The 24838-nt window shown below is 33.3% G+C and overlaps 1 protein-coding gene across 2 annotated transcripts in view; it reads right to left on the bottom strand.

Annotated features, from left to right (window-relative positions):
* Nucleotides 1-24838, bottom strand: part of Tnks (tankyrase) — a 200239-nt gene that overhangs the window by 96597 nt on the left and 78804 nt on the right. For both annotated transcript variants that reach the window (XM_046466386.2, XM_046466385.2), the window contains exons 4-5: nt 1970-2006; nt 1148-1223 (exon numbers count right to left, since the gene is read on the bottom strand). In XM_046466386.2, coding sequence (XP_046322342.1) covers nt 1148-1223; nt 1970-2006 — 113 coding nt within the window. The remainder of the gene's footprint in view (nt 1-1147; nt 1224-1969; nt 2007-24838) is intronic.

Genomic DNA, 24838 nt, shown 5'->3' on the forward strand with positions numbered 1-24838 from the left:
TCATGCTCCTTAATAATTATGATTTCTTGAATTAGATATGGGCTGTCATGGTACATAAGGTAAGAATGACGCAGGGATAGGAATAGACTCCTGCTAGAGTAATGTCACATAAACTCTGTAGTATTAAAATGGCTATGGAAAACTGAGGTAGGCTGGGCTCTAAATATCTGTGCATAAGCGCCATAGTGGCACTTACCCAGATAAGAAGCCTCTTTTCTGCACAGTGACAGAAGTCACTTTATCAACTGAGAGGATCCAAATAAAATTTGGAGTTCAAAGCACACACAGGAGTGTTATAATTCCCAAAGTAACTTCAAAACTGAAGGAAAAATGAAGAGTTACCATTTTAAAACTCCTCCTCAAAGTTACTATACTAAGTAAATCTTTGCTAGCTTATAGCACTACACAGTGCTTTATTTTTCAGCCCATTAGGTAAATCATTGCAAAACTTTGTAGTCAGTTATCATAGGCTATAAAGGTTTGCATTTCAGACTATATTCTGCAAGAATACGAAATAGATGAAACTGCTGCCACCTGTACATTTTATATATTACCTTACACTTTTGACAATTGCATATTAATGCAGAACACTGCCCTCTCTTTTAATCTATTTTCTTTCAGTATGCCATAATTAAGACTTGGTCAATCAAAAATAATAATTAAAAAGGAGAGCTATTACACAAATCTAAAAAAAAATTAACATTTTCTCAGCTTTAATGGAAAAAGTGTTGATATCTAGCAAACAAATCTCGCAAGTAAGAAATAAAAAAATACAAATGTCCTAATAAAGATGGGTAAATAGGGCATAAATATTTCCTACTTTCATCATCATATACAGAAAACAATATATAGTTCATTTTAATCACTGACAAAGCTACAGTTCCATGCGACAGACAACTTTCAGTGTCTTATATTTAAGAGAAAAGGTTTACTTAAGATCCATGCTTTACCAGCTTTATAAATATGTCACAAGTACCAATAACAGAAGAGTATTTCATTTTACAGTGAAAAGATGTCAGAAAAATACAGCCATATATATGTATGTATATTTATGTAGGTAGAGATACATATATACACATCCCTACTTCAAAATAATTTGTCAAGCAAGAAGAAATTACTAAAGGGGATTATATTTGAAATAACTTACCTTACGCCCATCACTTGCATGGCAATTCACATTTAGAGGAGTCAGTAAAGCCATTAGTTTTTCTTCATTACCACTCCTATAAAAAGGTAGCAAGTCAATTTCTATAAAATTGTAGGAGTTTCTTATGAATATTTACGGATATTTTTTCATAAGAGAGTGGAAAATAATGGTTTGCTTTAATTCCTTTTGTATGGATTCCAATGAATCTCTTTTCAATATTCAAATTAGTATTTTCCCAATTAATTGCTGTTAATCATTTAGTGATACATCTTGGAAAATGCAGCTGTCAACATTTTTGTGTTATATATCTATACAAAGTCATCATCTTAATTACAAGCAAACTTTATTCTAATAAATAATCTAAAACACTAGAGTTTAAAAAAAATACATAGAAAATGTTGTAAAGAGCAAATCAACTAAACTACAACCAACCAAGATAAAACAATAAAAATTTTGACATTTATGTTCCTCATTTGAGGTTTGATAGAAAAAAATCTTCAAATGAAAACGAAGATATAGGCATTTATACACTCCAAGAATATCATTTGAAAGGCCAGGCAACTAAGGTTTGCAGGTAGCTTAAGAAACATTTCAAATAAAATTAACCTGATAATCATCACCAAAGTGAAAATTTTCATCATTATACACATTAATCATGTAAAATAAAGTATTCAAAGATTTATTATAAGATCTAAATTGTATTATTGCATAAAATCCAAGCAAGACAATAACATGCTACAATTTTTATAGACCTCCACCTGCCCTCCCCCTTTTTCTCTCTTAGATGCATTATACTCACTTAAAATGAATGGAATCACTTACCTAGCAGCTTCTAGGAGTTCGTCTTTCTTGTATTCACCTAGATGATTGCAAAATATCATGCTGTTAGCATTTGGCAGAAGACAGATTAAGAAATGCAGTAGGCAGCAAATAGAGAATTAAATAGAGAAGAACAGAAAAAGAGAGTCCACACCCCGCTGGGTGATGGAGCCGTGACGCTAGCCAGCTTGTGAAGGCAGCATCACCAGTGCCTTGGAGACGGGCAGCAAACTGACGCAGCTCCTTGTCCAATCCTCAGATGAAATAGCTTTCTTCAGACAACCAATGAATGCTAAATCTCGTGTCCAGAAACACATTCCCTCTGATAACAGCATGCCAGCTGAAGACAATGTCCCCTCTCCCCTTTTCTATTCAGGCTGTCACAGGATACTTGTGAAGCATAATACATTCTGAGACAAAAGCAAAATAGTGTGGCTTTTTAAAGGTACAAATTACCAATCTTCAAAAAAAACCCCTCAGTTTTATTTGTAATGACATGGAAAGTTTCTTTTTAATTAATTACCATTACTGAGCTTTATAGCTGTAGAATGCAAATATCAGAACCACGAAGGCTCTGCCTCAATAGGGAAGGTCTGTAGACTAGAAATACGTGAACTACGTACCAAATGCTATGAACCTCTTGGAGGCAGCGCTCCAAAACCAAAACAGGGAATACATTCTTAAATGGCAATAACATTCTAACATGCTTTAACCTTTATACAACTTCAATACCAAATTTTAACAAATAATTGAATGTATTTTTTAAAAGGAGGTTGGCATCTCTGCGGATAAGCAGATATCCAGTTATTTGATGTGGACAATTTCCCCTCCTATATTTTCACAATAGATTTAAAAATATATCAAAAACTGAAAGTAGAAATATTATTAAAAACCTTCCATAATAAATTTCTTAGGGTATTCAAGACCTAACAAGATATATATATATATATATATATATATATATATATATATATATATATATATATATATTTTTTTTTTTTTTGCAAGCTCATTTGAAGGACAAGGAGTTTTAATAACACAGTGTTTATTCAGTCAATAAATAAGAAGAACAGCCAGGACTATGATTCAGCTATAATACACTGACTCAGTTTGCTGTATCATTAAAAAAATAATTATACAAAGTGTCTTAACAAATCATTATGTGAAGATACTAAGTACACATAAGAAAAAAATTATAGATTAAATGAAAAGTTATAATTCTAATATGAAATACCTCTTTTTTCCTTATAGAGATTTTGTATATCAATAAAATCATAGATTCAACAGTATACATCCATAAACTAGAATGCACAATTTCATAATCATAGATTTGGTTCTTTCAATTTCCAATTATAGTGTAAAAGTTATATTATTATATCTTCTAGCCAGTAAGACTCAAAGCTAAAAACCTATTTTTATTAAATATTTAAGGTAGCAATGTGGAAGTTGAACATTTTAGGTAAGAATATAGACGTTAGAAGTAAATTTTAAAAGCTTCTTGGAGGAAAATGGCATAACCCATACCCTCAAATGGCTGAAGAATAAATATATAAGTAAACCAAATATGGTATATATCTGTAAAAGTCATTCATTCATTTGAAAGGCCTATATGCCAGGTTCAAGAAAACAAAAGACAATAGTATCTCTGACCTCAAGGAATACTCTATAATTTTTAAAGAAGATGGACAAGTAAACAAATGATTACAAAAGAATATGAAAAGATCTTATAAAATGCTAAGCATTTACTGGCTAGTTTAAAAGAAATTAGTAAGAGACAGGGTAACTGTAGTTTAAGAAAACCTTTCTGGAATACGGGATTGTTGAGCAGTGTGAAGGAAGAACAGGTGATTCTCAAGTGAACAAGGGTGGAGGAGACGGAAGCAACCACAGTAAATGAAATGAGAAAGGAAATGGTAGCTCTATAAACCTGAACAAAGGACACTTGCTGGGGAATGGCTGAGAATGAGGCAGAGAATAAATTAAGAAGTCTTAACTTTATTTTGAAAGCAATGAATAAATACTGAGATATTTTAACAAGGAAAGTACAAAACCTATTTAAAGAGCTGCAAGTTTCATAATTACATAAATATTTTTAAACGTCAGTAAACTTTTGTAGGGGAGGAAAGTAGCCAGAAAAAGAGAACTAAATTCTGATACAATTTTTATTTTGGAGGAAATACAAACATCTTCAAATAGAGTAAAACACATTAACATTGTGAACTGGAAGTAGTTACTAGTGAAAATTAAGTCATAGTGAAATATGACTCCAATAAGCCAGGTAATAAAACTGCAGAGTACTTGGGGTCCTCAAGGTTCAAATCAGTCTATCTATGTAAGTGTCTCATCATGCATAGCTTATTGATGTTTTCACTAAAAGGTACATTTCTACAAAAATGTTATTCCTTCCTGGAGAAGCTGATAAGACCAGCTTTGGAAAAGAAATATATCAAGGCATCTAACATAATATTACAAATGACTTTCTATTCTTACTGTTGGAGAGCCTAATACTTTAATCAGCTTTTCTGCAGTACATCCCAGCATCCACTATCTGGTGCCCAAGGACCACAATCCACAAACAACTGAAGCTATTTTTCAAATGCTACCTCTTAGGAACAACTGACATAATGAATTCAGAGCCCCTCATACACTCTGACAACAAATTTGAGCTACTTACTTAACAGTCAAACCTCCAGATCTATTTCATTTTAGCTGAGAAACTGAAAATATTCTGGCTGAGACTATGATGCTCTATGGAGCATTTACATTCTTTAATAACATCCAGATAAAGACTAGCAATAGATCAGCTAGAAAGGAAACTAGGCAATTATACTTAAGATAATAGCAGCCGTAATGGAGATAATAGATGGCTTAACATTTTTTATTAGAATAAAGTGGGATTAAGAAAAATAAGCGAAAAAGTTTACTTTCTGAAGTCTGAATTGTCATTATTAGTCAAATAACTAATAATACATGTAAAGATAAATACCCCTATACAGATAGAAAAATTAATATTTTTTAAAACTCTGTTATCAGAATGAAGTTTAAAAATAAAAACCCTTTCACATTTCTCTGAGAGAGTCGGAAACAATCTTTCACTTAGTGTAAAGGCAAAATTACCTTCTGAATAAAAATGATTTTTTATTTAGTTTTTTAATATCATAAGGAATTTTTATCTGTTTCTTTAGCAACAGACAGGATCAAAGTAAGCTTAGTTTTGTAAAAATGAGTCATCTGATTTTGTTGGGATGGAAAAGCATGGAAAGATTATAAACATGGACTCAAACTCTTAAAGCAATAAGGGACTAAAAAAAAATTCTGATTTTTTTTGCTTTTCTCTACTTTCAAATCCCACACAATACATCTTGCTTTGTATAAAACACAGGGAATACAACTTGAAAGTCACCTTTACCCATATCACCTCACCCTCAATTCAGGAAAGCTCTAAGGGATCATCTACAACATTCATTTACATTTAATGAAACAGTGCTATGGCAGTTAAATGGACTAAGATTAGATTATCTACTAATCTGGGGGTTAATAAGAGAATAAGTGAATAAAATTAATAAGTGAATGTTATCCAATAATCTGTCAGACCATGAACTTGGCTTATATATTAGCATAGACTCACTAAATCTGGGCTTTGGAAGATGTGATATACAAAATAATAATGGCTAGAAGATAATTTTATGAAACAAAGACAATCACCAACTTTAAAAAGCTTAAATATATTAAAATAATAAGTCAAAAATTTCCATCAAAACCAAAAGCAGTTGAACTTTCAGATGAGCTTGCAAACATGGGCCACTGGGCCAAGGGAAAAGAATGAAGAAAATTCATTCTGGCTCTAGTCAAATGGTCAATATATTTTGCATTTCCCATAGCATGTTTTAATTCCTGGACTTATTAGGTATCTCGAGGGAAGAGCTATGTAAAGACTTCAGTCAAGAATCTCAATTACCAAGTTAATGTTGGGACTCTTGTGTTGCTAAGTGCTAAGCAGTATTATAAATTGATAATTCTGATACAGATATTTTTTTTCAAGGTACGAACAAATAAAGTAATTGATTCATGGAGCTAAACCAATAGCCCATTTGGGGAATAAAATATTAATTTAGGTGACATACTGCATTGCATTTTCACTAACAGATTTGAAAATTCAGAACCACCTATGTGGTTGTGGAAAGAATTTAGCTAAAGAACCAGGAAATAATCTAATATTAACATGTTAAAGTTAAGTCTTCCACCAAAAGCAATTTCCAGACAGATATTCTACCATGAATGAATATATGAATTATTATTTTCACTATGGAATCTTTCATAAATATTTTCCGAACAATAGGGTAAAAAACTACAAAGCTACTAGAGCTCTGTCTTTCTCCTACTTTTGAATTCTATCAAATTTTCCCACTTATTCTGATATTGGCTTCAAAACAATAAGGCACTAAAAAAGAATTCTGACCTTTTTTTCCCTGAACTTATTAGGTATCTCAAATTAGCGTCAAAGCCAATCCCCAGTTAAGTCTAGAATCAAGATCAAACTAAACATTTCACACCCCTTATAAAATTCAGGGCCTTGAAACATTGGTTGGAGGGCCTTTTCTTCTATTGTCTCCTATAGTTTTAACAAATTTTAACATTAGTTAGCATTAAACATCAACTGTGCTTAATACCAACATATGGTTGACCAATATAGTATGCATACCTCCACATGCTACTTAATTTAAATAAATTAAAATTATAAAAAAATTAAAATTTTGTTCTTCTGTCACACTGATAACATTTCAGATATTCAATAGGCACAGATAGCCAGTGCCCATAATACTGAACAGTACAGAGAGGGCATTAGACAAAACAGTTGAAAACTTTTATTGGACCACTTAACTTTTGATTTTTTTCCCTTCTTCTTCTTTTTTTTTTTTTTTTTTTTGTGTGTGTGTGTGATGCTGAGGATCAAACCCAGGGCTTCACTTCTATTAGGCATGCACTGAGCTATATGTACAGCCCAACTTTAGAATACTTTAATGACTATTTTAAGATACCATCTTTACCCCAATACATTCCATATCTTCTGTTTTTAAAACTGTCACTTAGATTCTTAAAATTGTCACTGCTTAAACTGAAAGTTTATTTGTTGTTGTTGTTTTCCTACTGACTACCAAACAACTACATCATCACCAATGAAGCCAATCCTTCAACTCCTAAAGAACAACTATATTAAAAATGAGGATACAAATATAAACATAAATACACACTGGCCAAAAAAAATTTTAAAGATTTTACTGTGAGACATATACATTTGTTAAACTGGATATTAAAAGCCAAGGGAATTATTCCCTTTAGGAAGCTGGTAGCCAGTCAGACATTCTGCAAAGTTTGCCTCTACTTTTAAAGAAACTGGCCTGTTAGTCCACACTGCAGAGAAAAGTATCTTTCAATACTCTTTAAAAAAGATGAGAAAAATGGAAGAAAAAAGGGAAGGAATTCCATTTCTAAACATGGCAGGTTACAATGCCACATACAGAGTCTGGGAGCTCAGAATGCTGGCTAATACCTATGTCAATAGGACATGGTGGTTTGGGGAAGTGAGATATTAATTTTTTTTTAACCATCATGATGCTTGTGACCCCTGCCCCAAAAGGGTTTAGAAAGGTAAATTGCATATTTGATCCAAAATAATTTGGCAATCGTTTTGTATTTCCTTTACACCGGTGGTCTTTTTTCTATATCTGCCAATTCATGCTTCCTTATTGGCAAATCTGAAGTCCAAAAAGCTCTAAAAATTAATTTGGCAGCAAAAATTCACGCATTTAGTGTACACCACTATCACACTTTTCACTACAAAAATATTAATGTTTTAGGGTACAACATCAGACCCCACTAGGATTGTTTTATAATAGATGGTAGATGTATCCTTTCTTTTTCACTTATTTTTTAAATTTATTGAGGTATAATTTACATAGCAATATTTACCCTTTTTAGATAGGATTTTGTGAATTCTGACAAATTTATACAGTTGTATGGCCATTATCCTCGAGATACAGGACATTTTTATTACTCCAAAAAGTTTCTGCAGGCTCTTCAGAAATCCCATTTCATGGCAACCACTGATCTGATTTCTTTTTCTATAGTTTTAACTCATAGAATGACATCTAAATAGAATTACTGAATATATAAACATTTGCATCGGGCTAGTATAAATGCTTTTGTTAGACATAATGTGGATGCACCTCAACCTGCATATCCATTCAGTTGACAGGCATTTGGGTTGTTTCTAGCTTCTGATAATTATAAATAAAGACACCACCAGAAACATCCACAGACAGAATTTTGAACATATGACTTCATTTCTCTTGGGTATCTAGCAGTGATGACTGCTGGGCTGTATCATAAGTATATGATTAACTTTAATAAAAGACTGTCAAATCATCTTTTTTAAAATCTGAAAAAGTCTCAATTCTGAAAAACGGACCTGGTTACCTATGGAAAAAAACAAAAACAAAAGAGAAGTTGACTACTAAGAAATACGATAGTACTGCCACAGTTTCATAGCTGGAAATCCCAACCATGACTAACTTTCATGAGGGCCATTCCCCTAATCTGAACTACTGTGCACATTTTTCAGTTTTTCATTTCTCACTGTTCTGTGGTGTGTGTGTGTGTAGAACAGAGAAAATGGTATTTCCTCTCTCTGGTTCAAAGAATATTCCAGATATGTTTAGAAATAGTAACAAATATTTCTTACAGGTAAATTCTATAATAAAAAATAAAACCTATTTCTGGAAAAACCAATTGGTATCATCAGTGTCTCAGTATGATAGCTAGGCTGTACTATGAAGTGAGGTATCTCACAGGGTAATCTAAGCACTTTCCTAAAAAAGTAAGAGGAACAAGGAAGTTCTAAATTACATAAATCTAATTTCTACCCTCTAAGTAGTAGTAATTATGCAGACAAACATATCAGCAAATACAAAAGACAAGGGATAAATGAAATATCATTATTGTTAATATAAGATTGTCTTATATGTGTTTTGGATAGAAATGCTGGCACCTAACTTGCTAGATATTGAAAATAAAAAGAAAATAAGATAAATTGATGCTACAGGGTAGAGTTAAATATATTTTAAAAAATTTTTAAACTTTGATAAATGACTTTGTGCCCTCTAATCATAGGCAAATATAATACAATAAGATAACTTTAAATTATCTGAAATTGAACATCTCTTCCTTCTATTTCTTCTTTTTGCTACTTCACATAAAAAATTCTCCAGATTTTTGCACTTAGAATTGAAACAATTTCCCAACACAAAATATCATAAAAGAATTTTTCAAAAAAACACAAATATGCCTTTTTCACTTCAACTTATAAATAAATCCTTTCTCCATATTTTTCTGAAATCAGAATAAACATCTTCAACTATCTCCTTTTCAAATGAATAAATACGCAAAGTAGATCAAAGTAAAAAGAAGTAAATTAAAATCAAAAGTAATCAAGACAGTACAATGGGCCATAGTGTTAACTCTGTAAGAGAATGGTTAAATAAATTTATTATTAAGTAAATGTTCAGCTGCATTTCATCTTTTTTATTTTATAATTTTTTGGATACATTTTTTCAAAACTACCTTCTCTTAAAGAACATTTTCTTTATTATGTCTCAAACTCTTCCTAAACTGAATCCTCAATGTCAGTCTTAAAAATGGCTGTGTAAGATTTAATAATTAATAGTTAAATAAAACTACTTAACAAAACTAAACTATTTAAATGAGTTATTCTAAGTTTATTGAGCATTTCTCAATATATTAAGTTCGAATCTATGGTAACATATCACACAAAGTACAAGCTGACTCAATAGTGATGGAGCCTATGATTATGTTCAGAAATACTACTGGACAAAGTAGTAATCTAAATATTAATGTAAATATTTACAATTATATTGTCAATTTTCATTAATTTGTAGCTCTGTAACATGAGTCACACATTAAACTGACATATCAAAATATACTCTGGATCCATCTAATGCCTTCTACTTGAACTTACTTCCATTCTTATTGCCACCATTTATTTATGTACTCTTCTCTGGCTCTATTCACCTACAATAGTCTTTTAACTAATACCTAATGTCTCCAGTTCTTAATTCAGAGCAACCTCATTCATTCCTGCTTTATTTAGTTTACTTATTTGCTCAAAAAACAGAGTACGTGTATCTTTTTCCATATTTTTGATGCATTATATTTATATACAATAGTGGAATTCATAGTTACATATTCATACATGCACACAATATAACAATATAATTTGTCTAAAATCATTTCCCAGTATTTCTCCTTCTTTCCCTCCTCCCTTAAACGAATATATGACTGTTTCTATGCCTTACAAAATAATGTTCAACTCTACTGCCTGACATCCAAAATCCTTTAGAAATAAAGACCAACTTAATTTTTAAAATTTATTATACAGTTCCCCATTCTCCTTCACTTTCTCATAAACTCTACATCACTCACTGTTCCCCAAACACTACTTGTATTTTCCTGAATTGCTTTGCTCATGTTGATAGTTATCCAATCTACAATTCACTTACACTTGCCAAAATGTATGGCCACACTTATCTATGACTTCATGAAGTCACTCCATAGCATTCCAATCTAAAATACTGTCAAGGGCACAGATTCCAGTCCTAGTTTTGCCACTACAAAGTGAAAATTTTAGGCAAATGATTTGGCTACTCTGGGTCTTAATCCTGTAGAAAATAAAGATATCAACTAGTTTATCTTGCTGAGCCTGTTCTAAGACCATATGTATAACCAAAGTGTTAAGTCAAAGGCTTTTAAACTTTGGCAACTTCATGGAATTTAACAAGTCTGTAAAAATTATATAACTATAGGCAAGTTTATGTTTAAAAGTGCAAAGTATTTCCTCTCCAGGGAGTGGGTCTAAAGATGCTTTTGTTAGCTACTTAAAAGTGGTCCATGATCCAAACAAGGTTAAGAACTATCACTTCTCTGATCTAATTCCTTTATTTACACAGACATATCATACAGACACATGCAGCCAAAAGTAACTCCCTAAACGCTTTAAGAATTAGTTCCGTTACCTCCTAAAATGGCTCTCAACCATTTTTTCTCAATAAACCTGATAATGTTCACATAGGTGATAAACTTTGATCAGCAACAGCTGTGCTCTGCAGTCTACGTGAATAATTCTGTGGGTCTGGAGCCATTCCTGGTGTGCTAGATCTAATTCCACCACTTTGTCTCCTATTGATTCAAGATTCATAGTAGTGCTGTTATACTGTGCTTGCATACTGTAGGCAGTGAATACATATCGTTAAATGAATAAATGATATAATTTCAAGGAGAACTGATAATAGTATAAAAACGAGGGCTAAATAAAAGATTATGATAATGTCTTTAATAAAACTTCACTAAAGACAATTACCTGTAACCCTGAATAAAATATTTACTGTACTTTTGGGAAAAAATAGGTGTGTGGGGGGGTGGAAACACAGTGAGCTGGAGCACTGCATCGTAACTGATCACCACTAATTGCACTGTTGGGGCTTTTTTCTTTTATTAGCTGGCCTCAAACTTGTTATGCTCCTGACTCAGCCTCCTGAGTAGCTGGAGAATACAGGCATGTGCCACCATGTCCAGACATAACTGATTCATCTTGAGAAAACCCTAATTTAACTATATAACTATACCTATATAAATACCTAATATAACTATACCTTTCAGACATTCTCTATAAATCAAGAAAAAATATCCAAATAAAATGAAATTGCACACAATTACAATAAAGATAAGACAGTTCTTGCATCATTCAAAAAGGAGTTTCATGTACTTCCACATAAGCCTGCAATTCCTTAGGAATTGTCATAAAGAGAGGTCCACGAGCCCCAAATAGGAAACTTCACACCCTCAGTAGTTTGATGCATTGAAAGGGCAAAACATCCTGATAAGAGCAAGGACTGTAGGAAAGTAATTTTCTTTTCAAAGATAACAGAATGGTTCTTGTGTGTGTGTGTGTGTGTGTGTGTGTGTGGTGCTGGGGATTGAACCCAGGGCCTTGTGCATGAGTCAAGCACTCTACCAACTGAGCTATATCCCCCAGCCCCCAACAGTATGGTTCCTATAAATCACAATATGCTCTATCCATATATCCTCACAGCTCTGAGATTACAAGTACTATCTACAAGTTTCAAAAAATGAAGTGACAACATTTGCAAATTGGTTTAAAATGAATTTTCTAAAATAATCATTTTAATATTACACTTCATAGAAAAATTATATAAAGTTAAGAAAGTATTTTAATATTTTGGTATTTCTATTCTATGATAAACTTGTTTTTCTCCCATGAATTTTCCAACAACCCTACTACAAAATAATCAGTTTGCCTTAATAAAAAGTTTATACCAAAAAAATTAACTCTCTTGGAATACTTAAGAATTAAATCACTCCGGAAAGCCAAGTTTTCAACACAACTGCTAATTTTAGCATTTTAATCTTTGTTCTTGATAGAATTTCATTCTTAAATATATTTCATATTACCATGCATCCAATACTGAATTTATTATAAACATAATGCAACTTTTCTTTTCTTTCCCCCTGGTACCAGGCAGGGATTGAACTCAGGGGCAACTGACCACTGAGCCACATCCCTAACCTTATTTTTTTTTTTAAGTGTATTTGTTCTAATTTGTTATACATCACAGCAGAATGCATTTCAGTTCATAGTACACAAATGGAACACAATTTTTCATTTCTTTGGTTGTACACAAAGTAGAGTCACACCATTCATGCCATCATACATGTCCATCTCATTCCACCATCTTTCCAATCCCCATCCCCTGTCCCTTTTCCTCCCTCCCTTTGCCCTATCCAAAGTTCCTCCATTCCTCCCATGCCCCGTCTCCCCACTATGGATAAGCATCCACTTATCAGAGAAAACATTTGGCCTCCCAACCCTATTTGTATTTTATTTAGAGACAGGGTCTCACTGAGTTGCTTATCACCTTGCTTTTGCTAAGGCTGGCTTTGAACTTGTGATCCTTCTGCCTCAGCCAAGTGAGCTTTTGGAATTACAGTCATGTACCACCATGCCTGGCATAATGCAACTTTTCTTGATACTTCAAGCCAATTATTACAAACTTCCACCATCCTGTACAGTAATAACAAAGGTCTCTGGGCTTGAAATTTATAGGGATATCTGTACCTATCTAAAATTGCTCCAGAATGCTATGCATTTTATTTTTAATATATAATTTCTCTTTTCCTTTGTATTAATGAATTTTTACATATCTCCTTTTATAATTTTAACATCTAAAAATGCTATGCAGTAGGAAAACACAAGGCACATGTAATTTTAAAACTTGATTAGCTAATAATAAAGAAACAGAAGAAATTAATTCCAGTAATACATTTTATTTAATCCACTATATACGAAATGTTATCATTTCAGCATGTGGCACTAGGCCTATTTCTCAGATTCAATAGATAGCTATGACTAGTGGTTACAATGTTTTAATTGTACACATTTGAACTATCAGAAGCTGAGAAATCACAACAGTAAAACTAATCAGTAAACAGTATAAACTATTATTACACCAGGGGCAGATTTCCTCTGAGAGAATAAGGACTCTCCTAGATATGTCGAACTTCAGAGATTAAGAGAATGACTTCTGGATATTTATTTGCTGAAATAGAGTGATGGGTAGAAAAGAGAAGAAAAGGGAAAGGAAGGGGGAAGAAGAAATGAGAGAAAGAAGAGCATTAAAAAGAGATGGGGATGAGATTAGGGATGGGGAGGAGGTTAGGGATGGGGTAGAGGTTAGGGATGGGTAAAGAATCCAGTCAAAAAGTTCCTGAGATAGGATGACTCTGAGAAAGTTAGGGATTCAGATGTTTGACCAAATAATGCAAAAATGAGGCTTTTAAAGATGCATGCAATACTGAGAATGTATTAAGAAATAAAGAGAGTGTACAACATGTCAATATTCAGAGAAAGAGACTGGTAGTGCTGTGAAGACTAAGATGCAGTACAAGTTTTGTAGAAGACTACTTCACTCAAATGCCTATGCCCAGATGTGACTGATAGTATGCTTAAAATGTCAAATAAATCCCTGACCACTTTTATCAAATCTTGTAGAGATGAACAACTCAACGAAATATTGGCCATTTCTAGTGACTCTGAAGTTCTGAGCAAGGAACCGAAGAAGCTGGGGTGTGGGGGGGTATTGGACAGGGTTGAGCAGGAAGAGGAAGAAACAGAAGTGAGGATAAACTAGCAGAGAGAAGGGGGAACAAAGAAGGTGGGCAGGTTCGAGAAACAATGACATGAGTTCTTAGATCCATCAGACCCTGAAATCAAGCCTATTTTAGGCCATTATGTAGTAGTTCCTTAACCAACAAATGCAGTCAGCATAAATAAGTGTAATTTGATTGAATAAAAATGTGCTGAATTTACTTCTCTTAACTTCTATCTCACTACTCATTACAGCAGTCTATTTTTTGTCTTCTTCTAACTTTAGCATTCATCAAAAGATGGGGGTATGTGCACATGGCCATAGAAATTGCATGAAATCCCCTACCCCATGTCCCTTAGGGAGGTATGACCTGCACCTGACCTGGGAACCACTGGTGAGTTCTAACTAAGAGTATTACCTTTAGGGTAAGACATTTTGAATGAATACTGGCTCTCTTATTATCTAGCTATGTAAGCTTGAATAAATCATTTAACCTTGATCTGAGTTTCACGTTTCTCATTTTTTAAAAGAGAAAGATAATACTTATTGAGGGTCAGGGATAATATAAATAAAGCACTCAATAGTGCCTGACTTTAGAAAAACCTCAAAAACATAATGATGACAATAAAAATGTAATTCAAATTTTAAAGCAATTAGACTGGCCAACAATTATTTATTATTTATCCCGGTGAATCACCAGGGAGATAGGATCTCCCTTTACATTAATACCAGTGAAAGAATTTATTAAGAGAACTAGTATTTAAAGAATCAAAGAAAACAGATTTTCCCATTCCCCACTAACTCTTTTCTATAATAAAAGGGCTTTAATTTAAATAAAAAGGGGGTGGCATTTTATCTTACATTCCTAAAAAGTTTTTTGAATTCCCAGAAATTTGTAATCACAGTAGGAGAAGAAAGTTACAGAAACAGATATCCCACATTAGTAAAGAACAAAAACAAAAGAGGGTTTTCAATAATTTCCAAGGAAAAGTGAAAGTTATTCTAAAGGAAGATAATTACAAAAACCATGCAGATGAACTTTCTCTTCTCCTATATACCAAAAAGATAAATCCTTATTGACAACAATAGAACCTTATCAGGAGTAAATATCTACTTCCTCATTACAAAGAAAAAACTCTTTTCAAAGGAAATAAGTGCTATTTTGGTAGTTAAGTTCCTGTTCTACAGATACTTGATAGTTCTCAATATCCTAGCTGATGACCTACTGACTTCTAACAGCTGCTAGTATAACCATGTGTCAGTAATGATGAGCTACAATGAAAACAGATTTGCTTCTATGTTTCAGATGTACTTTTTGTTAATTTTAAATTTTATGTTTACATATACTGATTTCATGAAATGCATGTCAATTGTGGCATGTGTTTTGCCTACTAAACAAATGTACCAACGCTGCAACAAAACAATCTTTATGAAACCTGACTAAAGGCTCATATGCACATTACTCAGTATTTTAAAGCATGAAGTTTGGGACAAAAAATAAAATTCATCTAGTGCTAATACTATGTTAAATACTGCAGGAGTACAAATCCGCACCTTGATAAAATGACTGTGTCCAACAGGACATGGATAAGGAAACACAATGTTTCTATAAAAGTAATCAACAATTGTTTCTTCAAGTGACTTGCTTTCTAAATAATGACTTCAACAGCCTGGCTTCATTCCTTCTGCCTCCTGAACAAATATTTCTTAACTACTTACTGCCCCATTTCTGTAGAAACATCTAGTACACATGCCTAGATCTGATCTATAAAAAGCCTCACCTAACTCCCCCAAATTACTCTCAAAACTCTACTGGGTTGTGTCCCCTTGAGAAAATAAGTATAATTAATTTAACTCTGATAGTGCTATGGTTGTCTCTCAAGGGTTTCTGTGTTGGAAGCTTCGTCCCTAGAGCAGCAATGTTCAGAGGTGGTGGGTTCTTTAAGAAGTGGGATTTAATAAAAGTAAGGGAACGTGACTCTTGAAAAAGATTAATGCTGGTTTCCAAGAATAAGTGCCCTTGAGAATGGGTTATTTTAAAAGAGCAGGCCTGACCTCTGAATCTCTCTGGCCTTCTGTCACCATGTGATCATTCTCACATGCACTATCTCTGTGATATCAAACATTGTAAGACCCTCAACAGAGCTGGGCAGGGGCTGGTGCCATGCTCTTAAACCTTCAGAACTATGAGCTAAATAAACTATACGAATTACCCACACTCCACAGAAAACAGATGAATACAGTTGATATACAGGTGTTTTCCTGGTGGCCTCTGACCAAACTTTCTTCTGGAAAGTACATGTTATAATTTTTTTCACTAAATTAAAAGCATAGAACTTTTAGCAATCTCCAACTGCCACATCAAACTTTATATTTACTTATTCTGATTTATCTATGACATTACTTTCTACATCTAAACCTGTTATAGTTAGTCCCGCCCCCACCCCCCCCCCACCGGAACCAAAATATTCAACAAGAACAACTTAGAAAGGGGAAAATTTATTAGAGTCTTCCAGTTTCAGAGGACCACTGACTCCATTGTTCTGGGACCAAAGTAGGGCAGTACGTCATGGAGAAAGGGCCCAGAGGACAAAAGCTGCTCCGCTCATGGCAGGGTCAGAAAGCAAGGGGAACAGAGTAAAGGGGCCACAGGAAAGGTGCACCCTTCCAGGGCATACCTCCAATAACTGACCTCCCCTAGTCATGCCCCACCTGTCTTCAGTTACCACCCAGTCATTCCAAGTAGGATGGAGTGATTAGGTTACAGCTCTCACAATCCAATCACTTTACCTCTGAACATTCCTGAATTAACATGGAATTGTTGGAGGGACACCTCACATTCAAATCATAAGAACACCTTGATCCTATCTTTATTCCCCACCCCTGGATTTGCTATGTAATTTTTATAATTCCTTCAATTCTCAGGTCTAGCCTAAATAAAAGAGACCCCTCTGGTTTTGCAATGGAATTTCCCCTTAGATAAGACACTCTTGTGAAGAAAGATGTGTGACTCCAGGAATGGGAAAATAAGAGAGGGACATTCCTCCCCCCCCCCCCCCAATAAAACGCAATATATGCTATGATCCCTTACTGAGCTCAAAACAGGCAAGAGGACAGAGCCACAAATGATTTCTTACACAATGGCTAGAAGTGTTAGGGAGCACAGGAGGAGGAGCAACTGATTTTCTGCACAAGTTCCTAAGACTAAGCATTATTTCACCTGGGCTGTTTTCTATACTAGGGTTGTTTTCTACACCCTCACAAGGCTCAGTATTTTCTCAAGTTTTTGTATGTTTTTCCATTTAGAATATTTTATCATTATATATGTTTGTTGAACAGTCTCAAAAAATACGGCCTGAACTAAAGCCAAATAATCAAATTCAATTTCACCCTACAGTTATTTTGGGGTCATTTAAGAGCTTGATGTGAAATAAATACAATAAACAAACTAAACAAAAGAAAAAACACACAACTGTTCTTTAGCTTTTTCTCAGTAATATTACTAAATAGCACTTTCTTCTATGTCCATCAATGGCATCAAGTGATCAGAACCATGCAAAATTGTATAGACAAAGTAAATTACTATCTAGAAGGAGGATAGAAATGTGAGTGTCTTTGTGTGTCTCCATGTATGCTGATTTGCTAGCATTTGACTTTTACATTTATTCCTTATAGTCAGTCCTCTGTGTCTATGGGTTCTACATCTGTGGATTAAATCAACTAAGGATCAAAATTACTAAGGGGGGGAAAAACTCTATTTGTACTGAACAATACAGGTTATTTTTTGTCATTATTTCCTAAACAATACAGAATAATAACTTTTTACATAGTATTTATACTGTATTGTGTATTGAAAGTAATCTAGAGATGATTTAAAGTGCACTGGAGGATGTGTATATCAAATGTAAATACTATGCTATTTTATATAAGGGACTTGAGCATCCACAGATTTTGGATCCCTGGTGGGTTCCTGTAACTAATTCTCCACTGATACCAAGGGATAACCATGTAATGCTAGAACTGTCTCAGAAGACAGTATCTGGTGGTAATTCATTTAAGTCGAGTTGCAAAAGAGTCACTTTCTTTAATTTTCCAGAGAATATCTTACAACTTGATTGTTTAGGAAATCAAATTTCCTAATCTGATGTATGCTCCAGTTTATTTTGGCTCTGCTACCTATCTGCCATCCTATTAAAGGATATAAAATATCACACATCACCAATCCTCTCACCTAAATTAAAAACACTGAGAGATAAAAAGAAGCCTATGCCTAAATTACATTACACAAACATCTCCACAAAACCCAAATCTGTTGATCTTTATTAAGACAAAAAAACATAATTTTGTGCTGTACAGTATAAACACTAAAAATACACTTTTCTTTTTTTGTTGTAGAGAGAGCTGGAAGGAGGTTTTAAAATTGCATGGTAACACTCTTAAAATATTTGAAGAACTTCCAAAGGGAGCTTTTTTTCAGAGGACCAGAGGATAAAACTAGGACTAATGAAGAAAGTTACAAGATACTGTATTTCAGGTCAAAGTAAAAGAAGACATTAGAGACAGGAAGATAGTAAGTTCCAGGCCAGCCTCAGCAACTAAGAGAGACCTTGTCTTAAAAATATTTTTAAAAGGACTGGGTATGTAGCTCAGTAATAAAATGCCTCTGGGGGAGGGAGGGAGGGAGGGAGGGAGGGAGGGAGGGAGGGAGGGAAGGGAGGGAGGGAGGGAGGGAAGGGAGGGAGGGAGGGAGGGAAGGAAGGAAGGAAGGAAGGAAGGAGACAAAGTATCAAAACCTAGAATGATAGAATAAACTGACTTGGAAAACAAAAAACTTATTTATGCATAATGAGCTAGAGAATTATAATAGTCTAATGTTTAACTTTCTGTGGTTTCTGTTATTCCTATGGTCAAGTGTGGTACAAAATATTTACATGGAAAATTCCAGAAATAATCTATTCATAAGTTTTAAATTGCAGTGCATTCTTAGTAGCAGAAAGAAATATCCAGCCATCCTGCTCCATCACCTAGAGTATATATCATCTCTTTTTCTATTGTACCCACACTGTGTACACTACCTGCTTATTGGTCACGTAGTACTTACATATTTTTGGTCAGGCCACTATTATAATATTACCCTTCCAAGAGGAAGTGAAATAATTCATTTCCTATATTTGAGTTTGCCTGACTTTTTATGATACTGAAGTATTCATGTTTATTAAAATTTTATTTACAGTTTAAACCAAGGTCTATATGCCATAAGGAGGATGGTGCAATTTTACAGAAGGTACTCTATAATTCATTTTTATTTGTTTATTTATTTATTTATTTTGTGGTGGTGGGTCTCAATCATGTGAGGCAAGTACTCTACATCCTGAGCCCTGATAATTCATTATAAATATAGAATTAAAATATGTCCAGAAAGGATATGATGAGACATTAGGGCTTCATATATTTAAAGGAAAAAAAAGGAACAATATTCTAAAAGTATATTAGATTAAACCCAATTTAAGAACATTTAAAAACGTATTTTAAACCTTAAAAAAAGTAATAAATTGCACATCCAGATAGTTCATGGCTAGTTGTGTTTAGAAATAATAATATAATACTAGTTCATCTTGTAATTTATTTGTCTCCAGCCCAAATAGCATTTTGGTAAAATCAACCTTGTTATGTCAACAGAAACCAGTGACAAAAACTTACATTTTAATTCATCATATGAAATAATAGTCACACATTCAGAGAATGTTATAACAAAGAGGAACTAGCATTATTCAAAGACTAAAACTATTCTCTTCACATAATCCCTCATTCTGTGGTAGCAAAAGATAGTATACTATACATTCATTTGAGTAAATGCAGTTTAATTGATAGAATCAGTCATTTGTACAATGGCTTTTATATATAATAATCTAGAAATGGTTTTAAAAAAAAGATGACCTATTAGGTTTTCAAGTGGTATAAAATTTCAGGAGGCTATTTTAGGATTCTTGACAGCCTAATATTTTCTCATCTTTACCTTATAAGATTTAAGTCAAATATTTCTACATCAAGCTTGTAAATCAAGCTTGTAAAGAATCATCTATAGCTCTTTGCAAGGGCAGAAGTCCAATGATTTGCCTTGGTACACCTGGTGAGACTATTTGCTGAAAACAAAACTAAGAAGATTCATTCTCTGCTTTGTGTGAAATCTATATTTTTAACAAAGACTGAACTGAGAAACTTTCCCATCTTACAGAAGACAACTTTGGAAACAGATATATCCTAGGGTTAATGATGAAACTAACAGTAATCCCAGAAGTTCCTTCAGGAATGGCACATGATATATCATCACAACTGGCCATCAAGTGGCTCTCTGTAAATCACTATGAATGAGTTGCAAAGTAAATGTCTCTTTATGTGTTTCTCTCTGTCAAGAACTCATGGTGGAGGGGGGGAGCACTTTCAAAAAGAGTTTGCTTTAAAAAAAAAAGTTAGAAATGCTCTATGGCACTAGAGGTTGTGTGAATAAATTCCAATATTTTAGGTTTTGTCAAGGTATTAGATCTAGGTGACTAGAATTCTGTACTCTATACAGAATAGTAAGCCAGGTGCAGTGGCATGAGCCTATAATCCCAGCAGTTCAGGAAGCTAAAGCCCTAAGCAACTTAGTGAAACCCTGTCTCAAATTTTTTAAAAAGGGGTGGGGATGTGATTCAGTGGTTACGTGCCCCTGGGTTCAATCCCTGGTACCAAGAGCAAAAAAATAAAATAAAATGAAATAAAAAAATAATTCAAGCCTCTTGTTATAATATGGTAAAAAATGACTGTTGCTTATAAAGGTCTATAAATAAATCAGTTTTACTTTTATTATTAAATGAAAGTATCAATTATCCACTTTGGAATTTCCTAGAGGGCAGGGACAGTATCTTTATAACCTTATATACTTAACAACTATCAAAATGCCTGATATCGTTCAAGTGCAAACAAATATGCTGAATTGGGAGGAAAATTTCTCTCCCCTGCCCCCCTCTCTGGCTTTGGTTGGGATGCTTGAGGAAGGAGTCTAAGGAAGCATAAAAAAATGTTTCATCTTTTAGCCCAAAGAGAAATCATTGGTTAAAATCAGAAGAAAGCTGCTATCATATGTCAGTAATAAAAATTGTTTATAAGTTATTCTCCTCACATTTAAACAACGTGCAGTTTATAAACGTGAGTACCTTGAAAGTTTGATTTTTATACAAATGAAAAACAGATCTAAACTGGAAATAGTAGCCCACACCTATAATACCAGAGACTTGGGAGGATCACAAGTTCAAGGCCTGAGCAACTTAGGAAAACCCTGTCTCAAAATAAAAAATAAAAAGGGGAATGTGATATTGGTCAAATTATATTGTTTGTATTGTGTGCATGTATAAATATGAAATAACAAATCCCATTATTATGTACAACTATTATTCAGCAATAAAAATTAGATAAAATAAAAGGGATACAGCTCAGTGGTAGAGTTCCCCTACATTCAATCCCCAGTACTGCAAACAAAACACAACGAAATAACTAAAAACAGGTTTATTTTTAAAAATAAATTAGTTTTTCTGAGTTTTTAACTTTAAGGAATCTGTAGCATAGTACTCAAACTGGCTCTAAACAACAACATAGAGAACATTCATACTTAAATATACATCCTGCCGAATGACAACCTTATTGGCAAAACATGGTAATAAAAATCTAGCAGTGGTTTTCAATTAAGGTTCATAGAAAGAATATCAGTAAGAAGTAGATAGGACAACATGTTTTTAAGGGACAACTCATTGGAACAAAGCATTTTGTAAAGAAGTCTCCCTGCAGTCTACGTAGGAACTCATTCAACTTGTTTTCTGTGAGTAAAATTTTCATAACCTTCTCACCCTCATTTTCATCTGTTTTTAACTAAGTTTATAGAAAGTTCTTTTTCTAAAGTGTTCTTTTGCCCTATGCTCTGGGCACTGATGCATATAAGGCATGAACATTTCTCTTATAGTGTTTTTGCATATTTTTATCCTATTTTTTCCTCTAGAAATAGTATATCCTTTGGTTCTTATGATTTTAAGTGTGTGTGTGTGTGTGTGTGAGTGTGTGTGTGTGAGTGTGTGTTTATTTATTTTTTTGGTGGTGGTGGTACTGGGGATTGAACCCATGGCCTTGTATACATGCTGGGAAAGCACTCTACCAACTGAGCTAAATCCCCAGCCCTGATTTTAAATATATTTTAAAAGAATTTTCTACTTTATATTTTCAAGTATAACTTTTAGAAACTACTTTTCATTCTTTGGTTAAAACATCTTTAAAAATATCTCAACTTTTGTCTTACACTTTTCTTCTGAAAAAGTACCACGTAAGAATCTAAAGAAAAAATGCTTAGACTAACCTTTTTGATTCTTCTTTCTTTTCATAAACAAAATATATAAACTATCATTCAATAACATCTCCTATTCCTAAAAAAAAAATCACATAAAGTTTATGTATGTATATATGGATATGACTGCATAGTCGTGACTGTTATTTTCTCCAGGAGGCTAGAAGATCTTTAGGTCCAAAACCTGCTAATTCAGAGCACTATCCATAATACTTCAATATAACATTTCACCTAAGTATACTTAAAAAAATTGAGAGAATAATACTGACATAGGAGCCATAATCAAAATAAACATAAGAAAATATAAAAGGATCCAAAAACTTTCCATAAAATCTTATTCCTTTAAGCTGTTAAATGTTCTCTAAGAATTCAAATACTGAGAGAGGTGATAATATAAAAATACACCCTTAAAAGAACAAATAAATTCACAAACTTTTGTTATGATGGTACTAAGTATAAAGTGGTTTAAATACTGCTTCCATTACTGTTTCTTTCCTTTCTCTATTCCTTTTTAGCCTTCTCTTCTATAAATTATCATTAATATTTCTACTTGGTATATTTGTTATTCTTTTATAGACTACAGGCAAGAGGTTATTTTCTTTTCCCTTATTAGTGTTATCAAATGGAAAGAAAACTTGCTTTGCAAACTAGTTCACAAAATTTGTTGCTCTTCTGGAGAAGGGATAACTCACCCATGTCTGTCTGTAACTGCCCCTGGCATTCTCATAACTTCTTAAAAACAAGAGTCATTTTTATGTCCTGTCATAAGCAATACATCATTCATTCTCAGTGCAGGAGGGTAATAGAATAATAGAAAACAACATATGGAAAGATTAGGACATCCGTAGAAAAAAAGGTTCTTTTTTACTCACCTGGGGCCCATTTCCAAATATTGAAGCCAAATACATATAACCAGAATAATAAAGAACAATAAATTTTCCTCCACAAAGATAAAACCAGAGGGAAAGAATATAAACAAAAAATTGGTATGCAGAACATTACTATTCTTCAGAAAGAAAAGCAATATCATCAAATGGAAGAAGACAAAGTTCTGATCATCTACATATCAATAGTTTATATTGCAAAGCTTTCTTATCTAGAACTGATTTTCTAATTATTCTCCTAAATTCTTCTTCTGCTGAAAGTAATCCTCATATATAAAATAAGTCATGTTAGATAATTATGAATTTAACACTGAAAAATAATTAAGCATATGATTCACTGTATTCCTCCACGTCCAGTCAGGCTGTCAATTCAGACTACTTCCATTGCCCACATCAAAAACAATAACATCAAAAAAAAAAAAAAATCTAGCAATTCCAGAACTGTCAGAGACTAACAATAAAATATACAAGATTAAGACACTCTAAATTATTGATATTTTAAGTAGGATCCTTTTCATCTAGAAAACATTGTTCACCCACATACCACAGTCATATGCACAATGCTAAGACAGCTAATTGGTTAAAAAGCTTTCTGGAAACTACTGAGCACCTATTTTGTGTCTAACTAAGATAAGGTATCCTCAAAGAATGAGGTGAGTGTATTCTCATCCAACAAGGAACACTGAATCCATTGTGATCTTGTGGAAAAGACCAGACTAAAATGTACAGGTAGCATTTGCTTCAAAACAAAATGGAGTAGGCTGAAAATCTAGCTCAGTTGGTAGAGTGCTTGCCCTGCATGCACAAGGCTATGGGTTCAATCCCCAGTACCCCCCCACACACACACACACACACAAAAGACAAATTTAACATGTAATAGGTTTCTTCAGAACAGTAGATAAAAGGCAAGCAGAGTTAACAATTTTCATAAGGACCATAAATTGTTGAACTCTAAAATAAGATAAGGGAACTTTATCATTCATATAAAATAAACAATATTTTAATTTCAAAACAATAATAGAAAAGACCATCAATGAATTTAGAAGTAAAATGTAAAGAAAAAGAAAACAAGATTGAGCTTTTCCTAAATATGAGTAGTTCAAAAAGAATCAATGTTAAAAGTAGAAAACTAGTACAGCACATAATTTATTAACCAAACTGGGTCCCTTGCTTTTCTTTTTTTTTCCCTAATGATAACTTGTACAAACTTTTTATTGGAAATAATTTCAAACAAAGAAAATTTACAAAATTAGTACAGAGGATTCCTGCATATCCTTTGCCCAGATTCACCCATTTTCATTATTTTGTTCATGTGCTTTATAATCTATCATTTTCTCTACCCCATATATATATATACACATACATTATATTAACAAGG

Source organism: Marmota monax, unplaced genomic scaffold, assembly GCF_021218885.2.
Source record: "Marmota monax isolate L192 unplaced genomic scaffold, Marmota_monax_Labrador192_F-V1.1 WCK01_AAM20220418_F8-fsc00369, whole genome shotgun sequence".
Lineage (NCBI taxonomy): Eukaryota > Metazoa > Chordata > Mammalia > Rodentia > Sciuridae > Marmota > Marmota monax.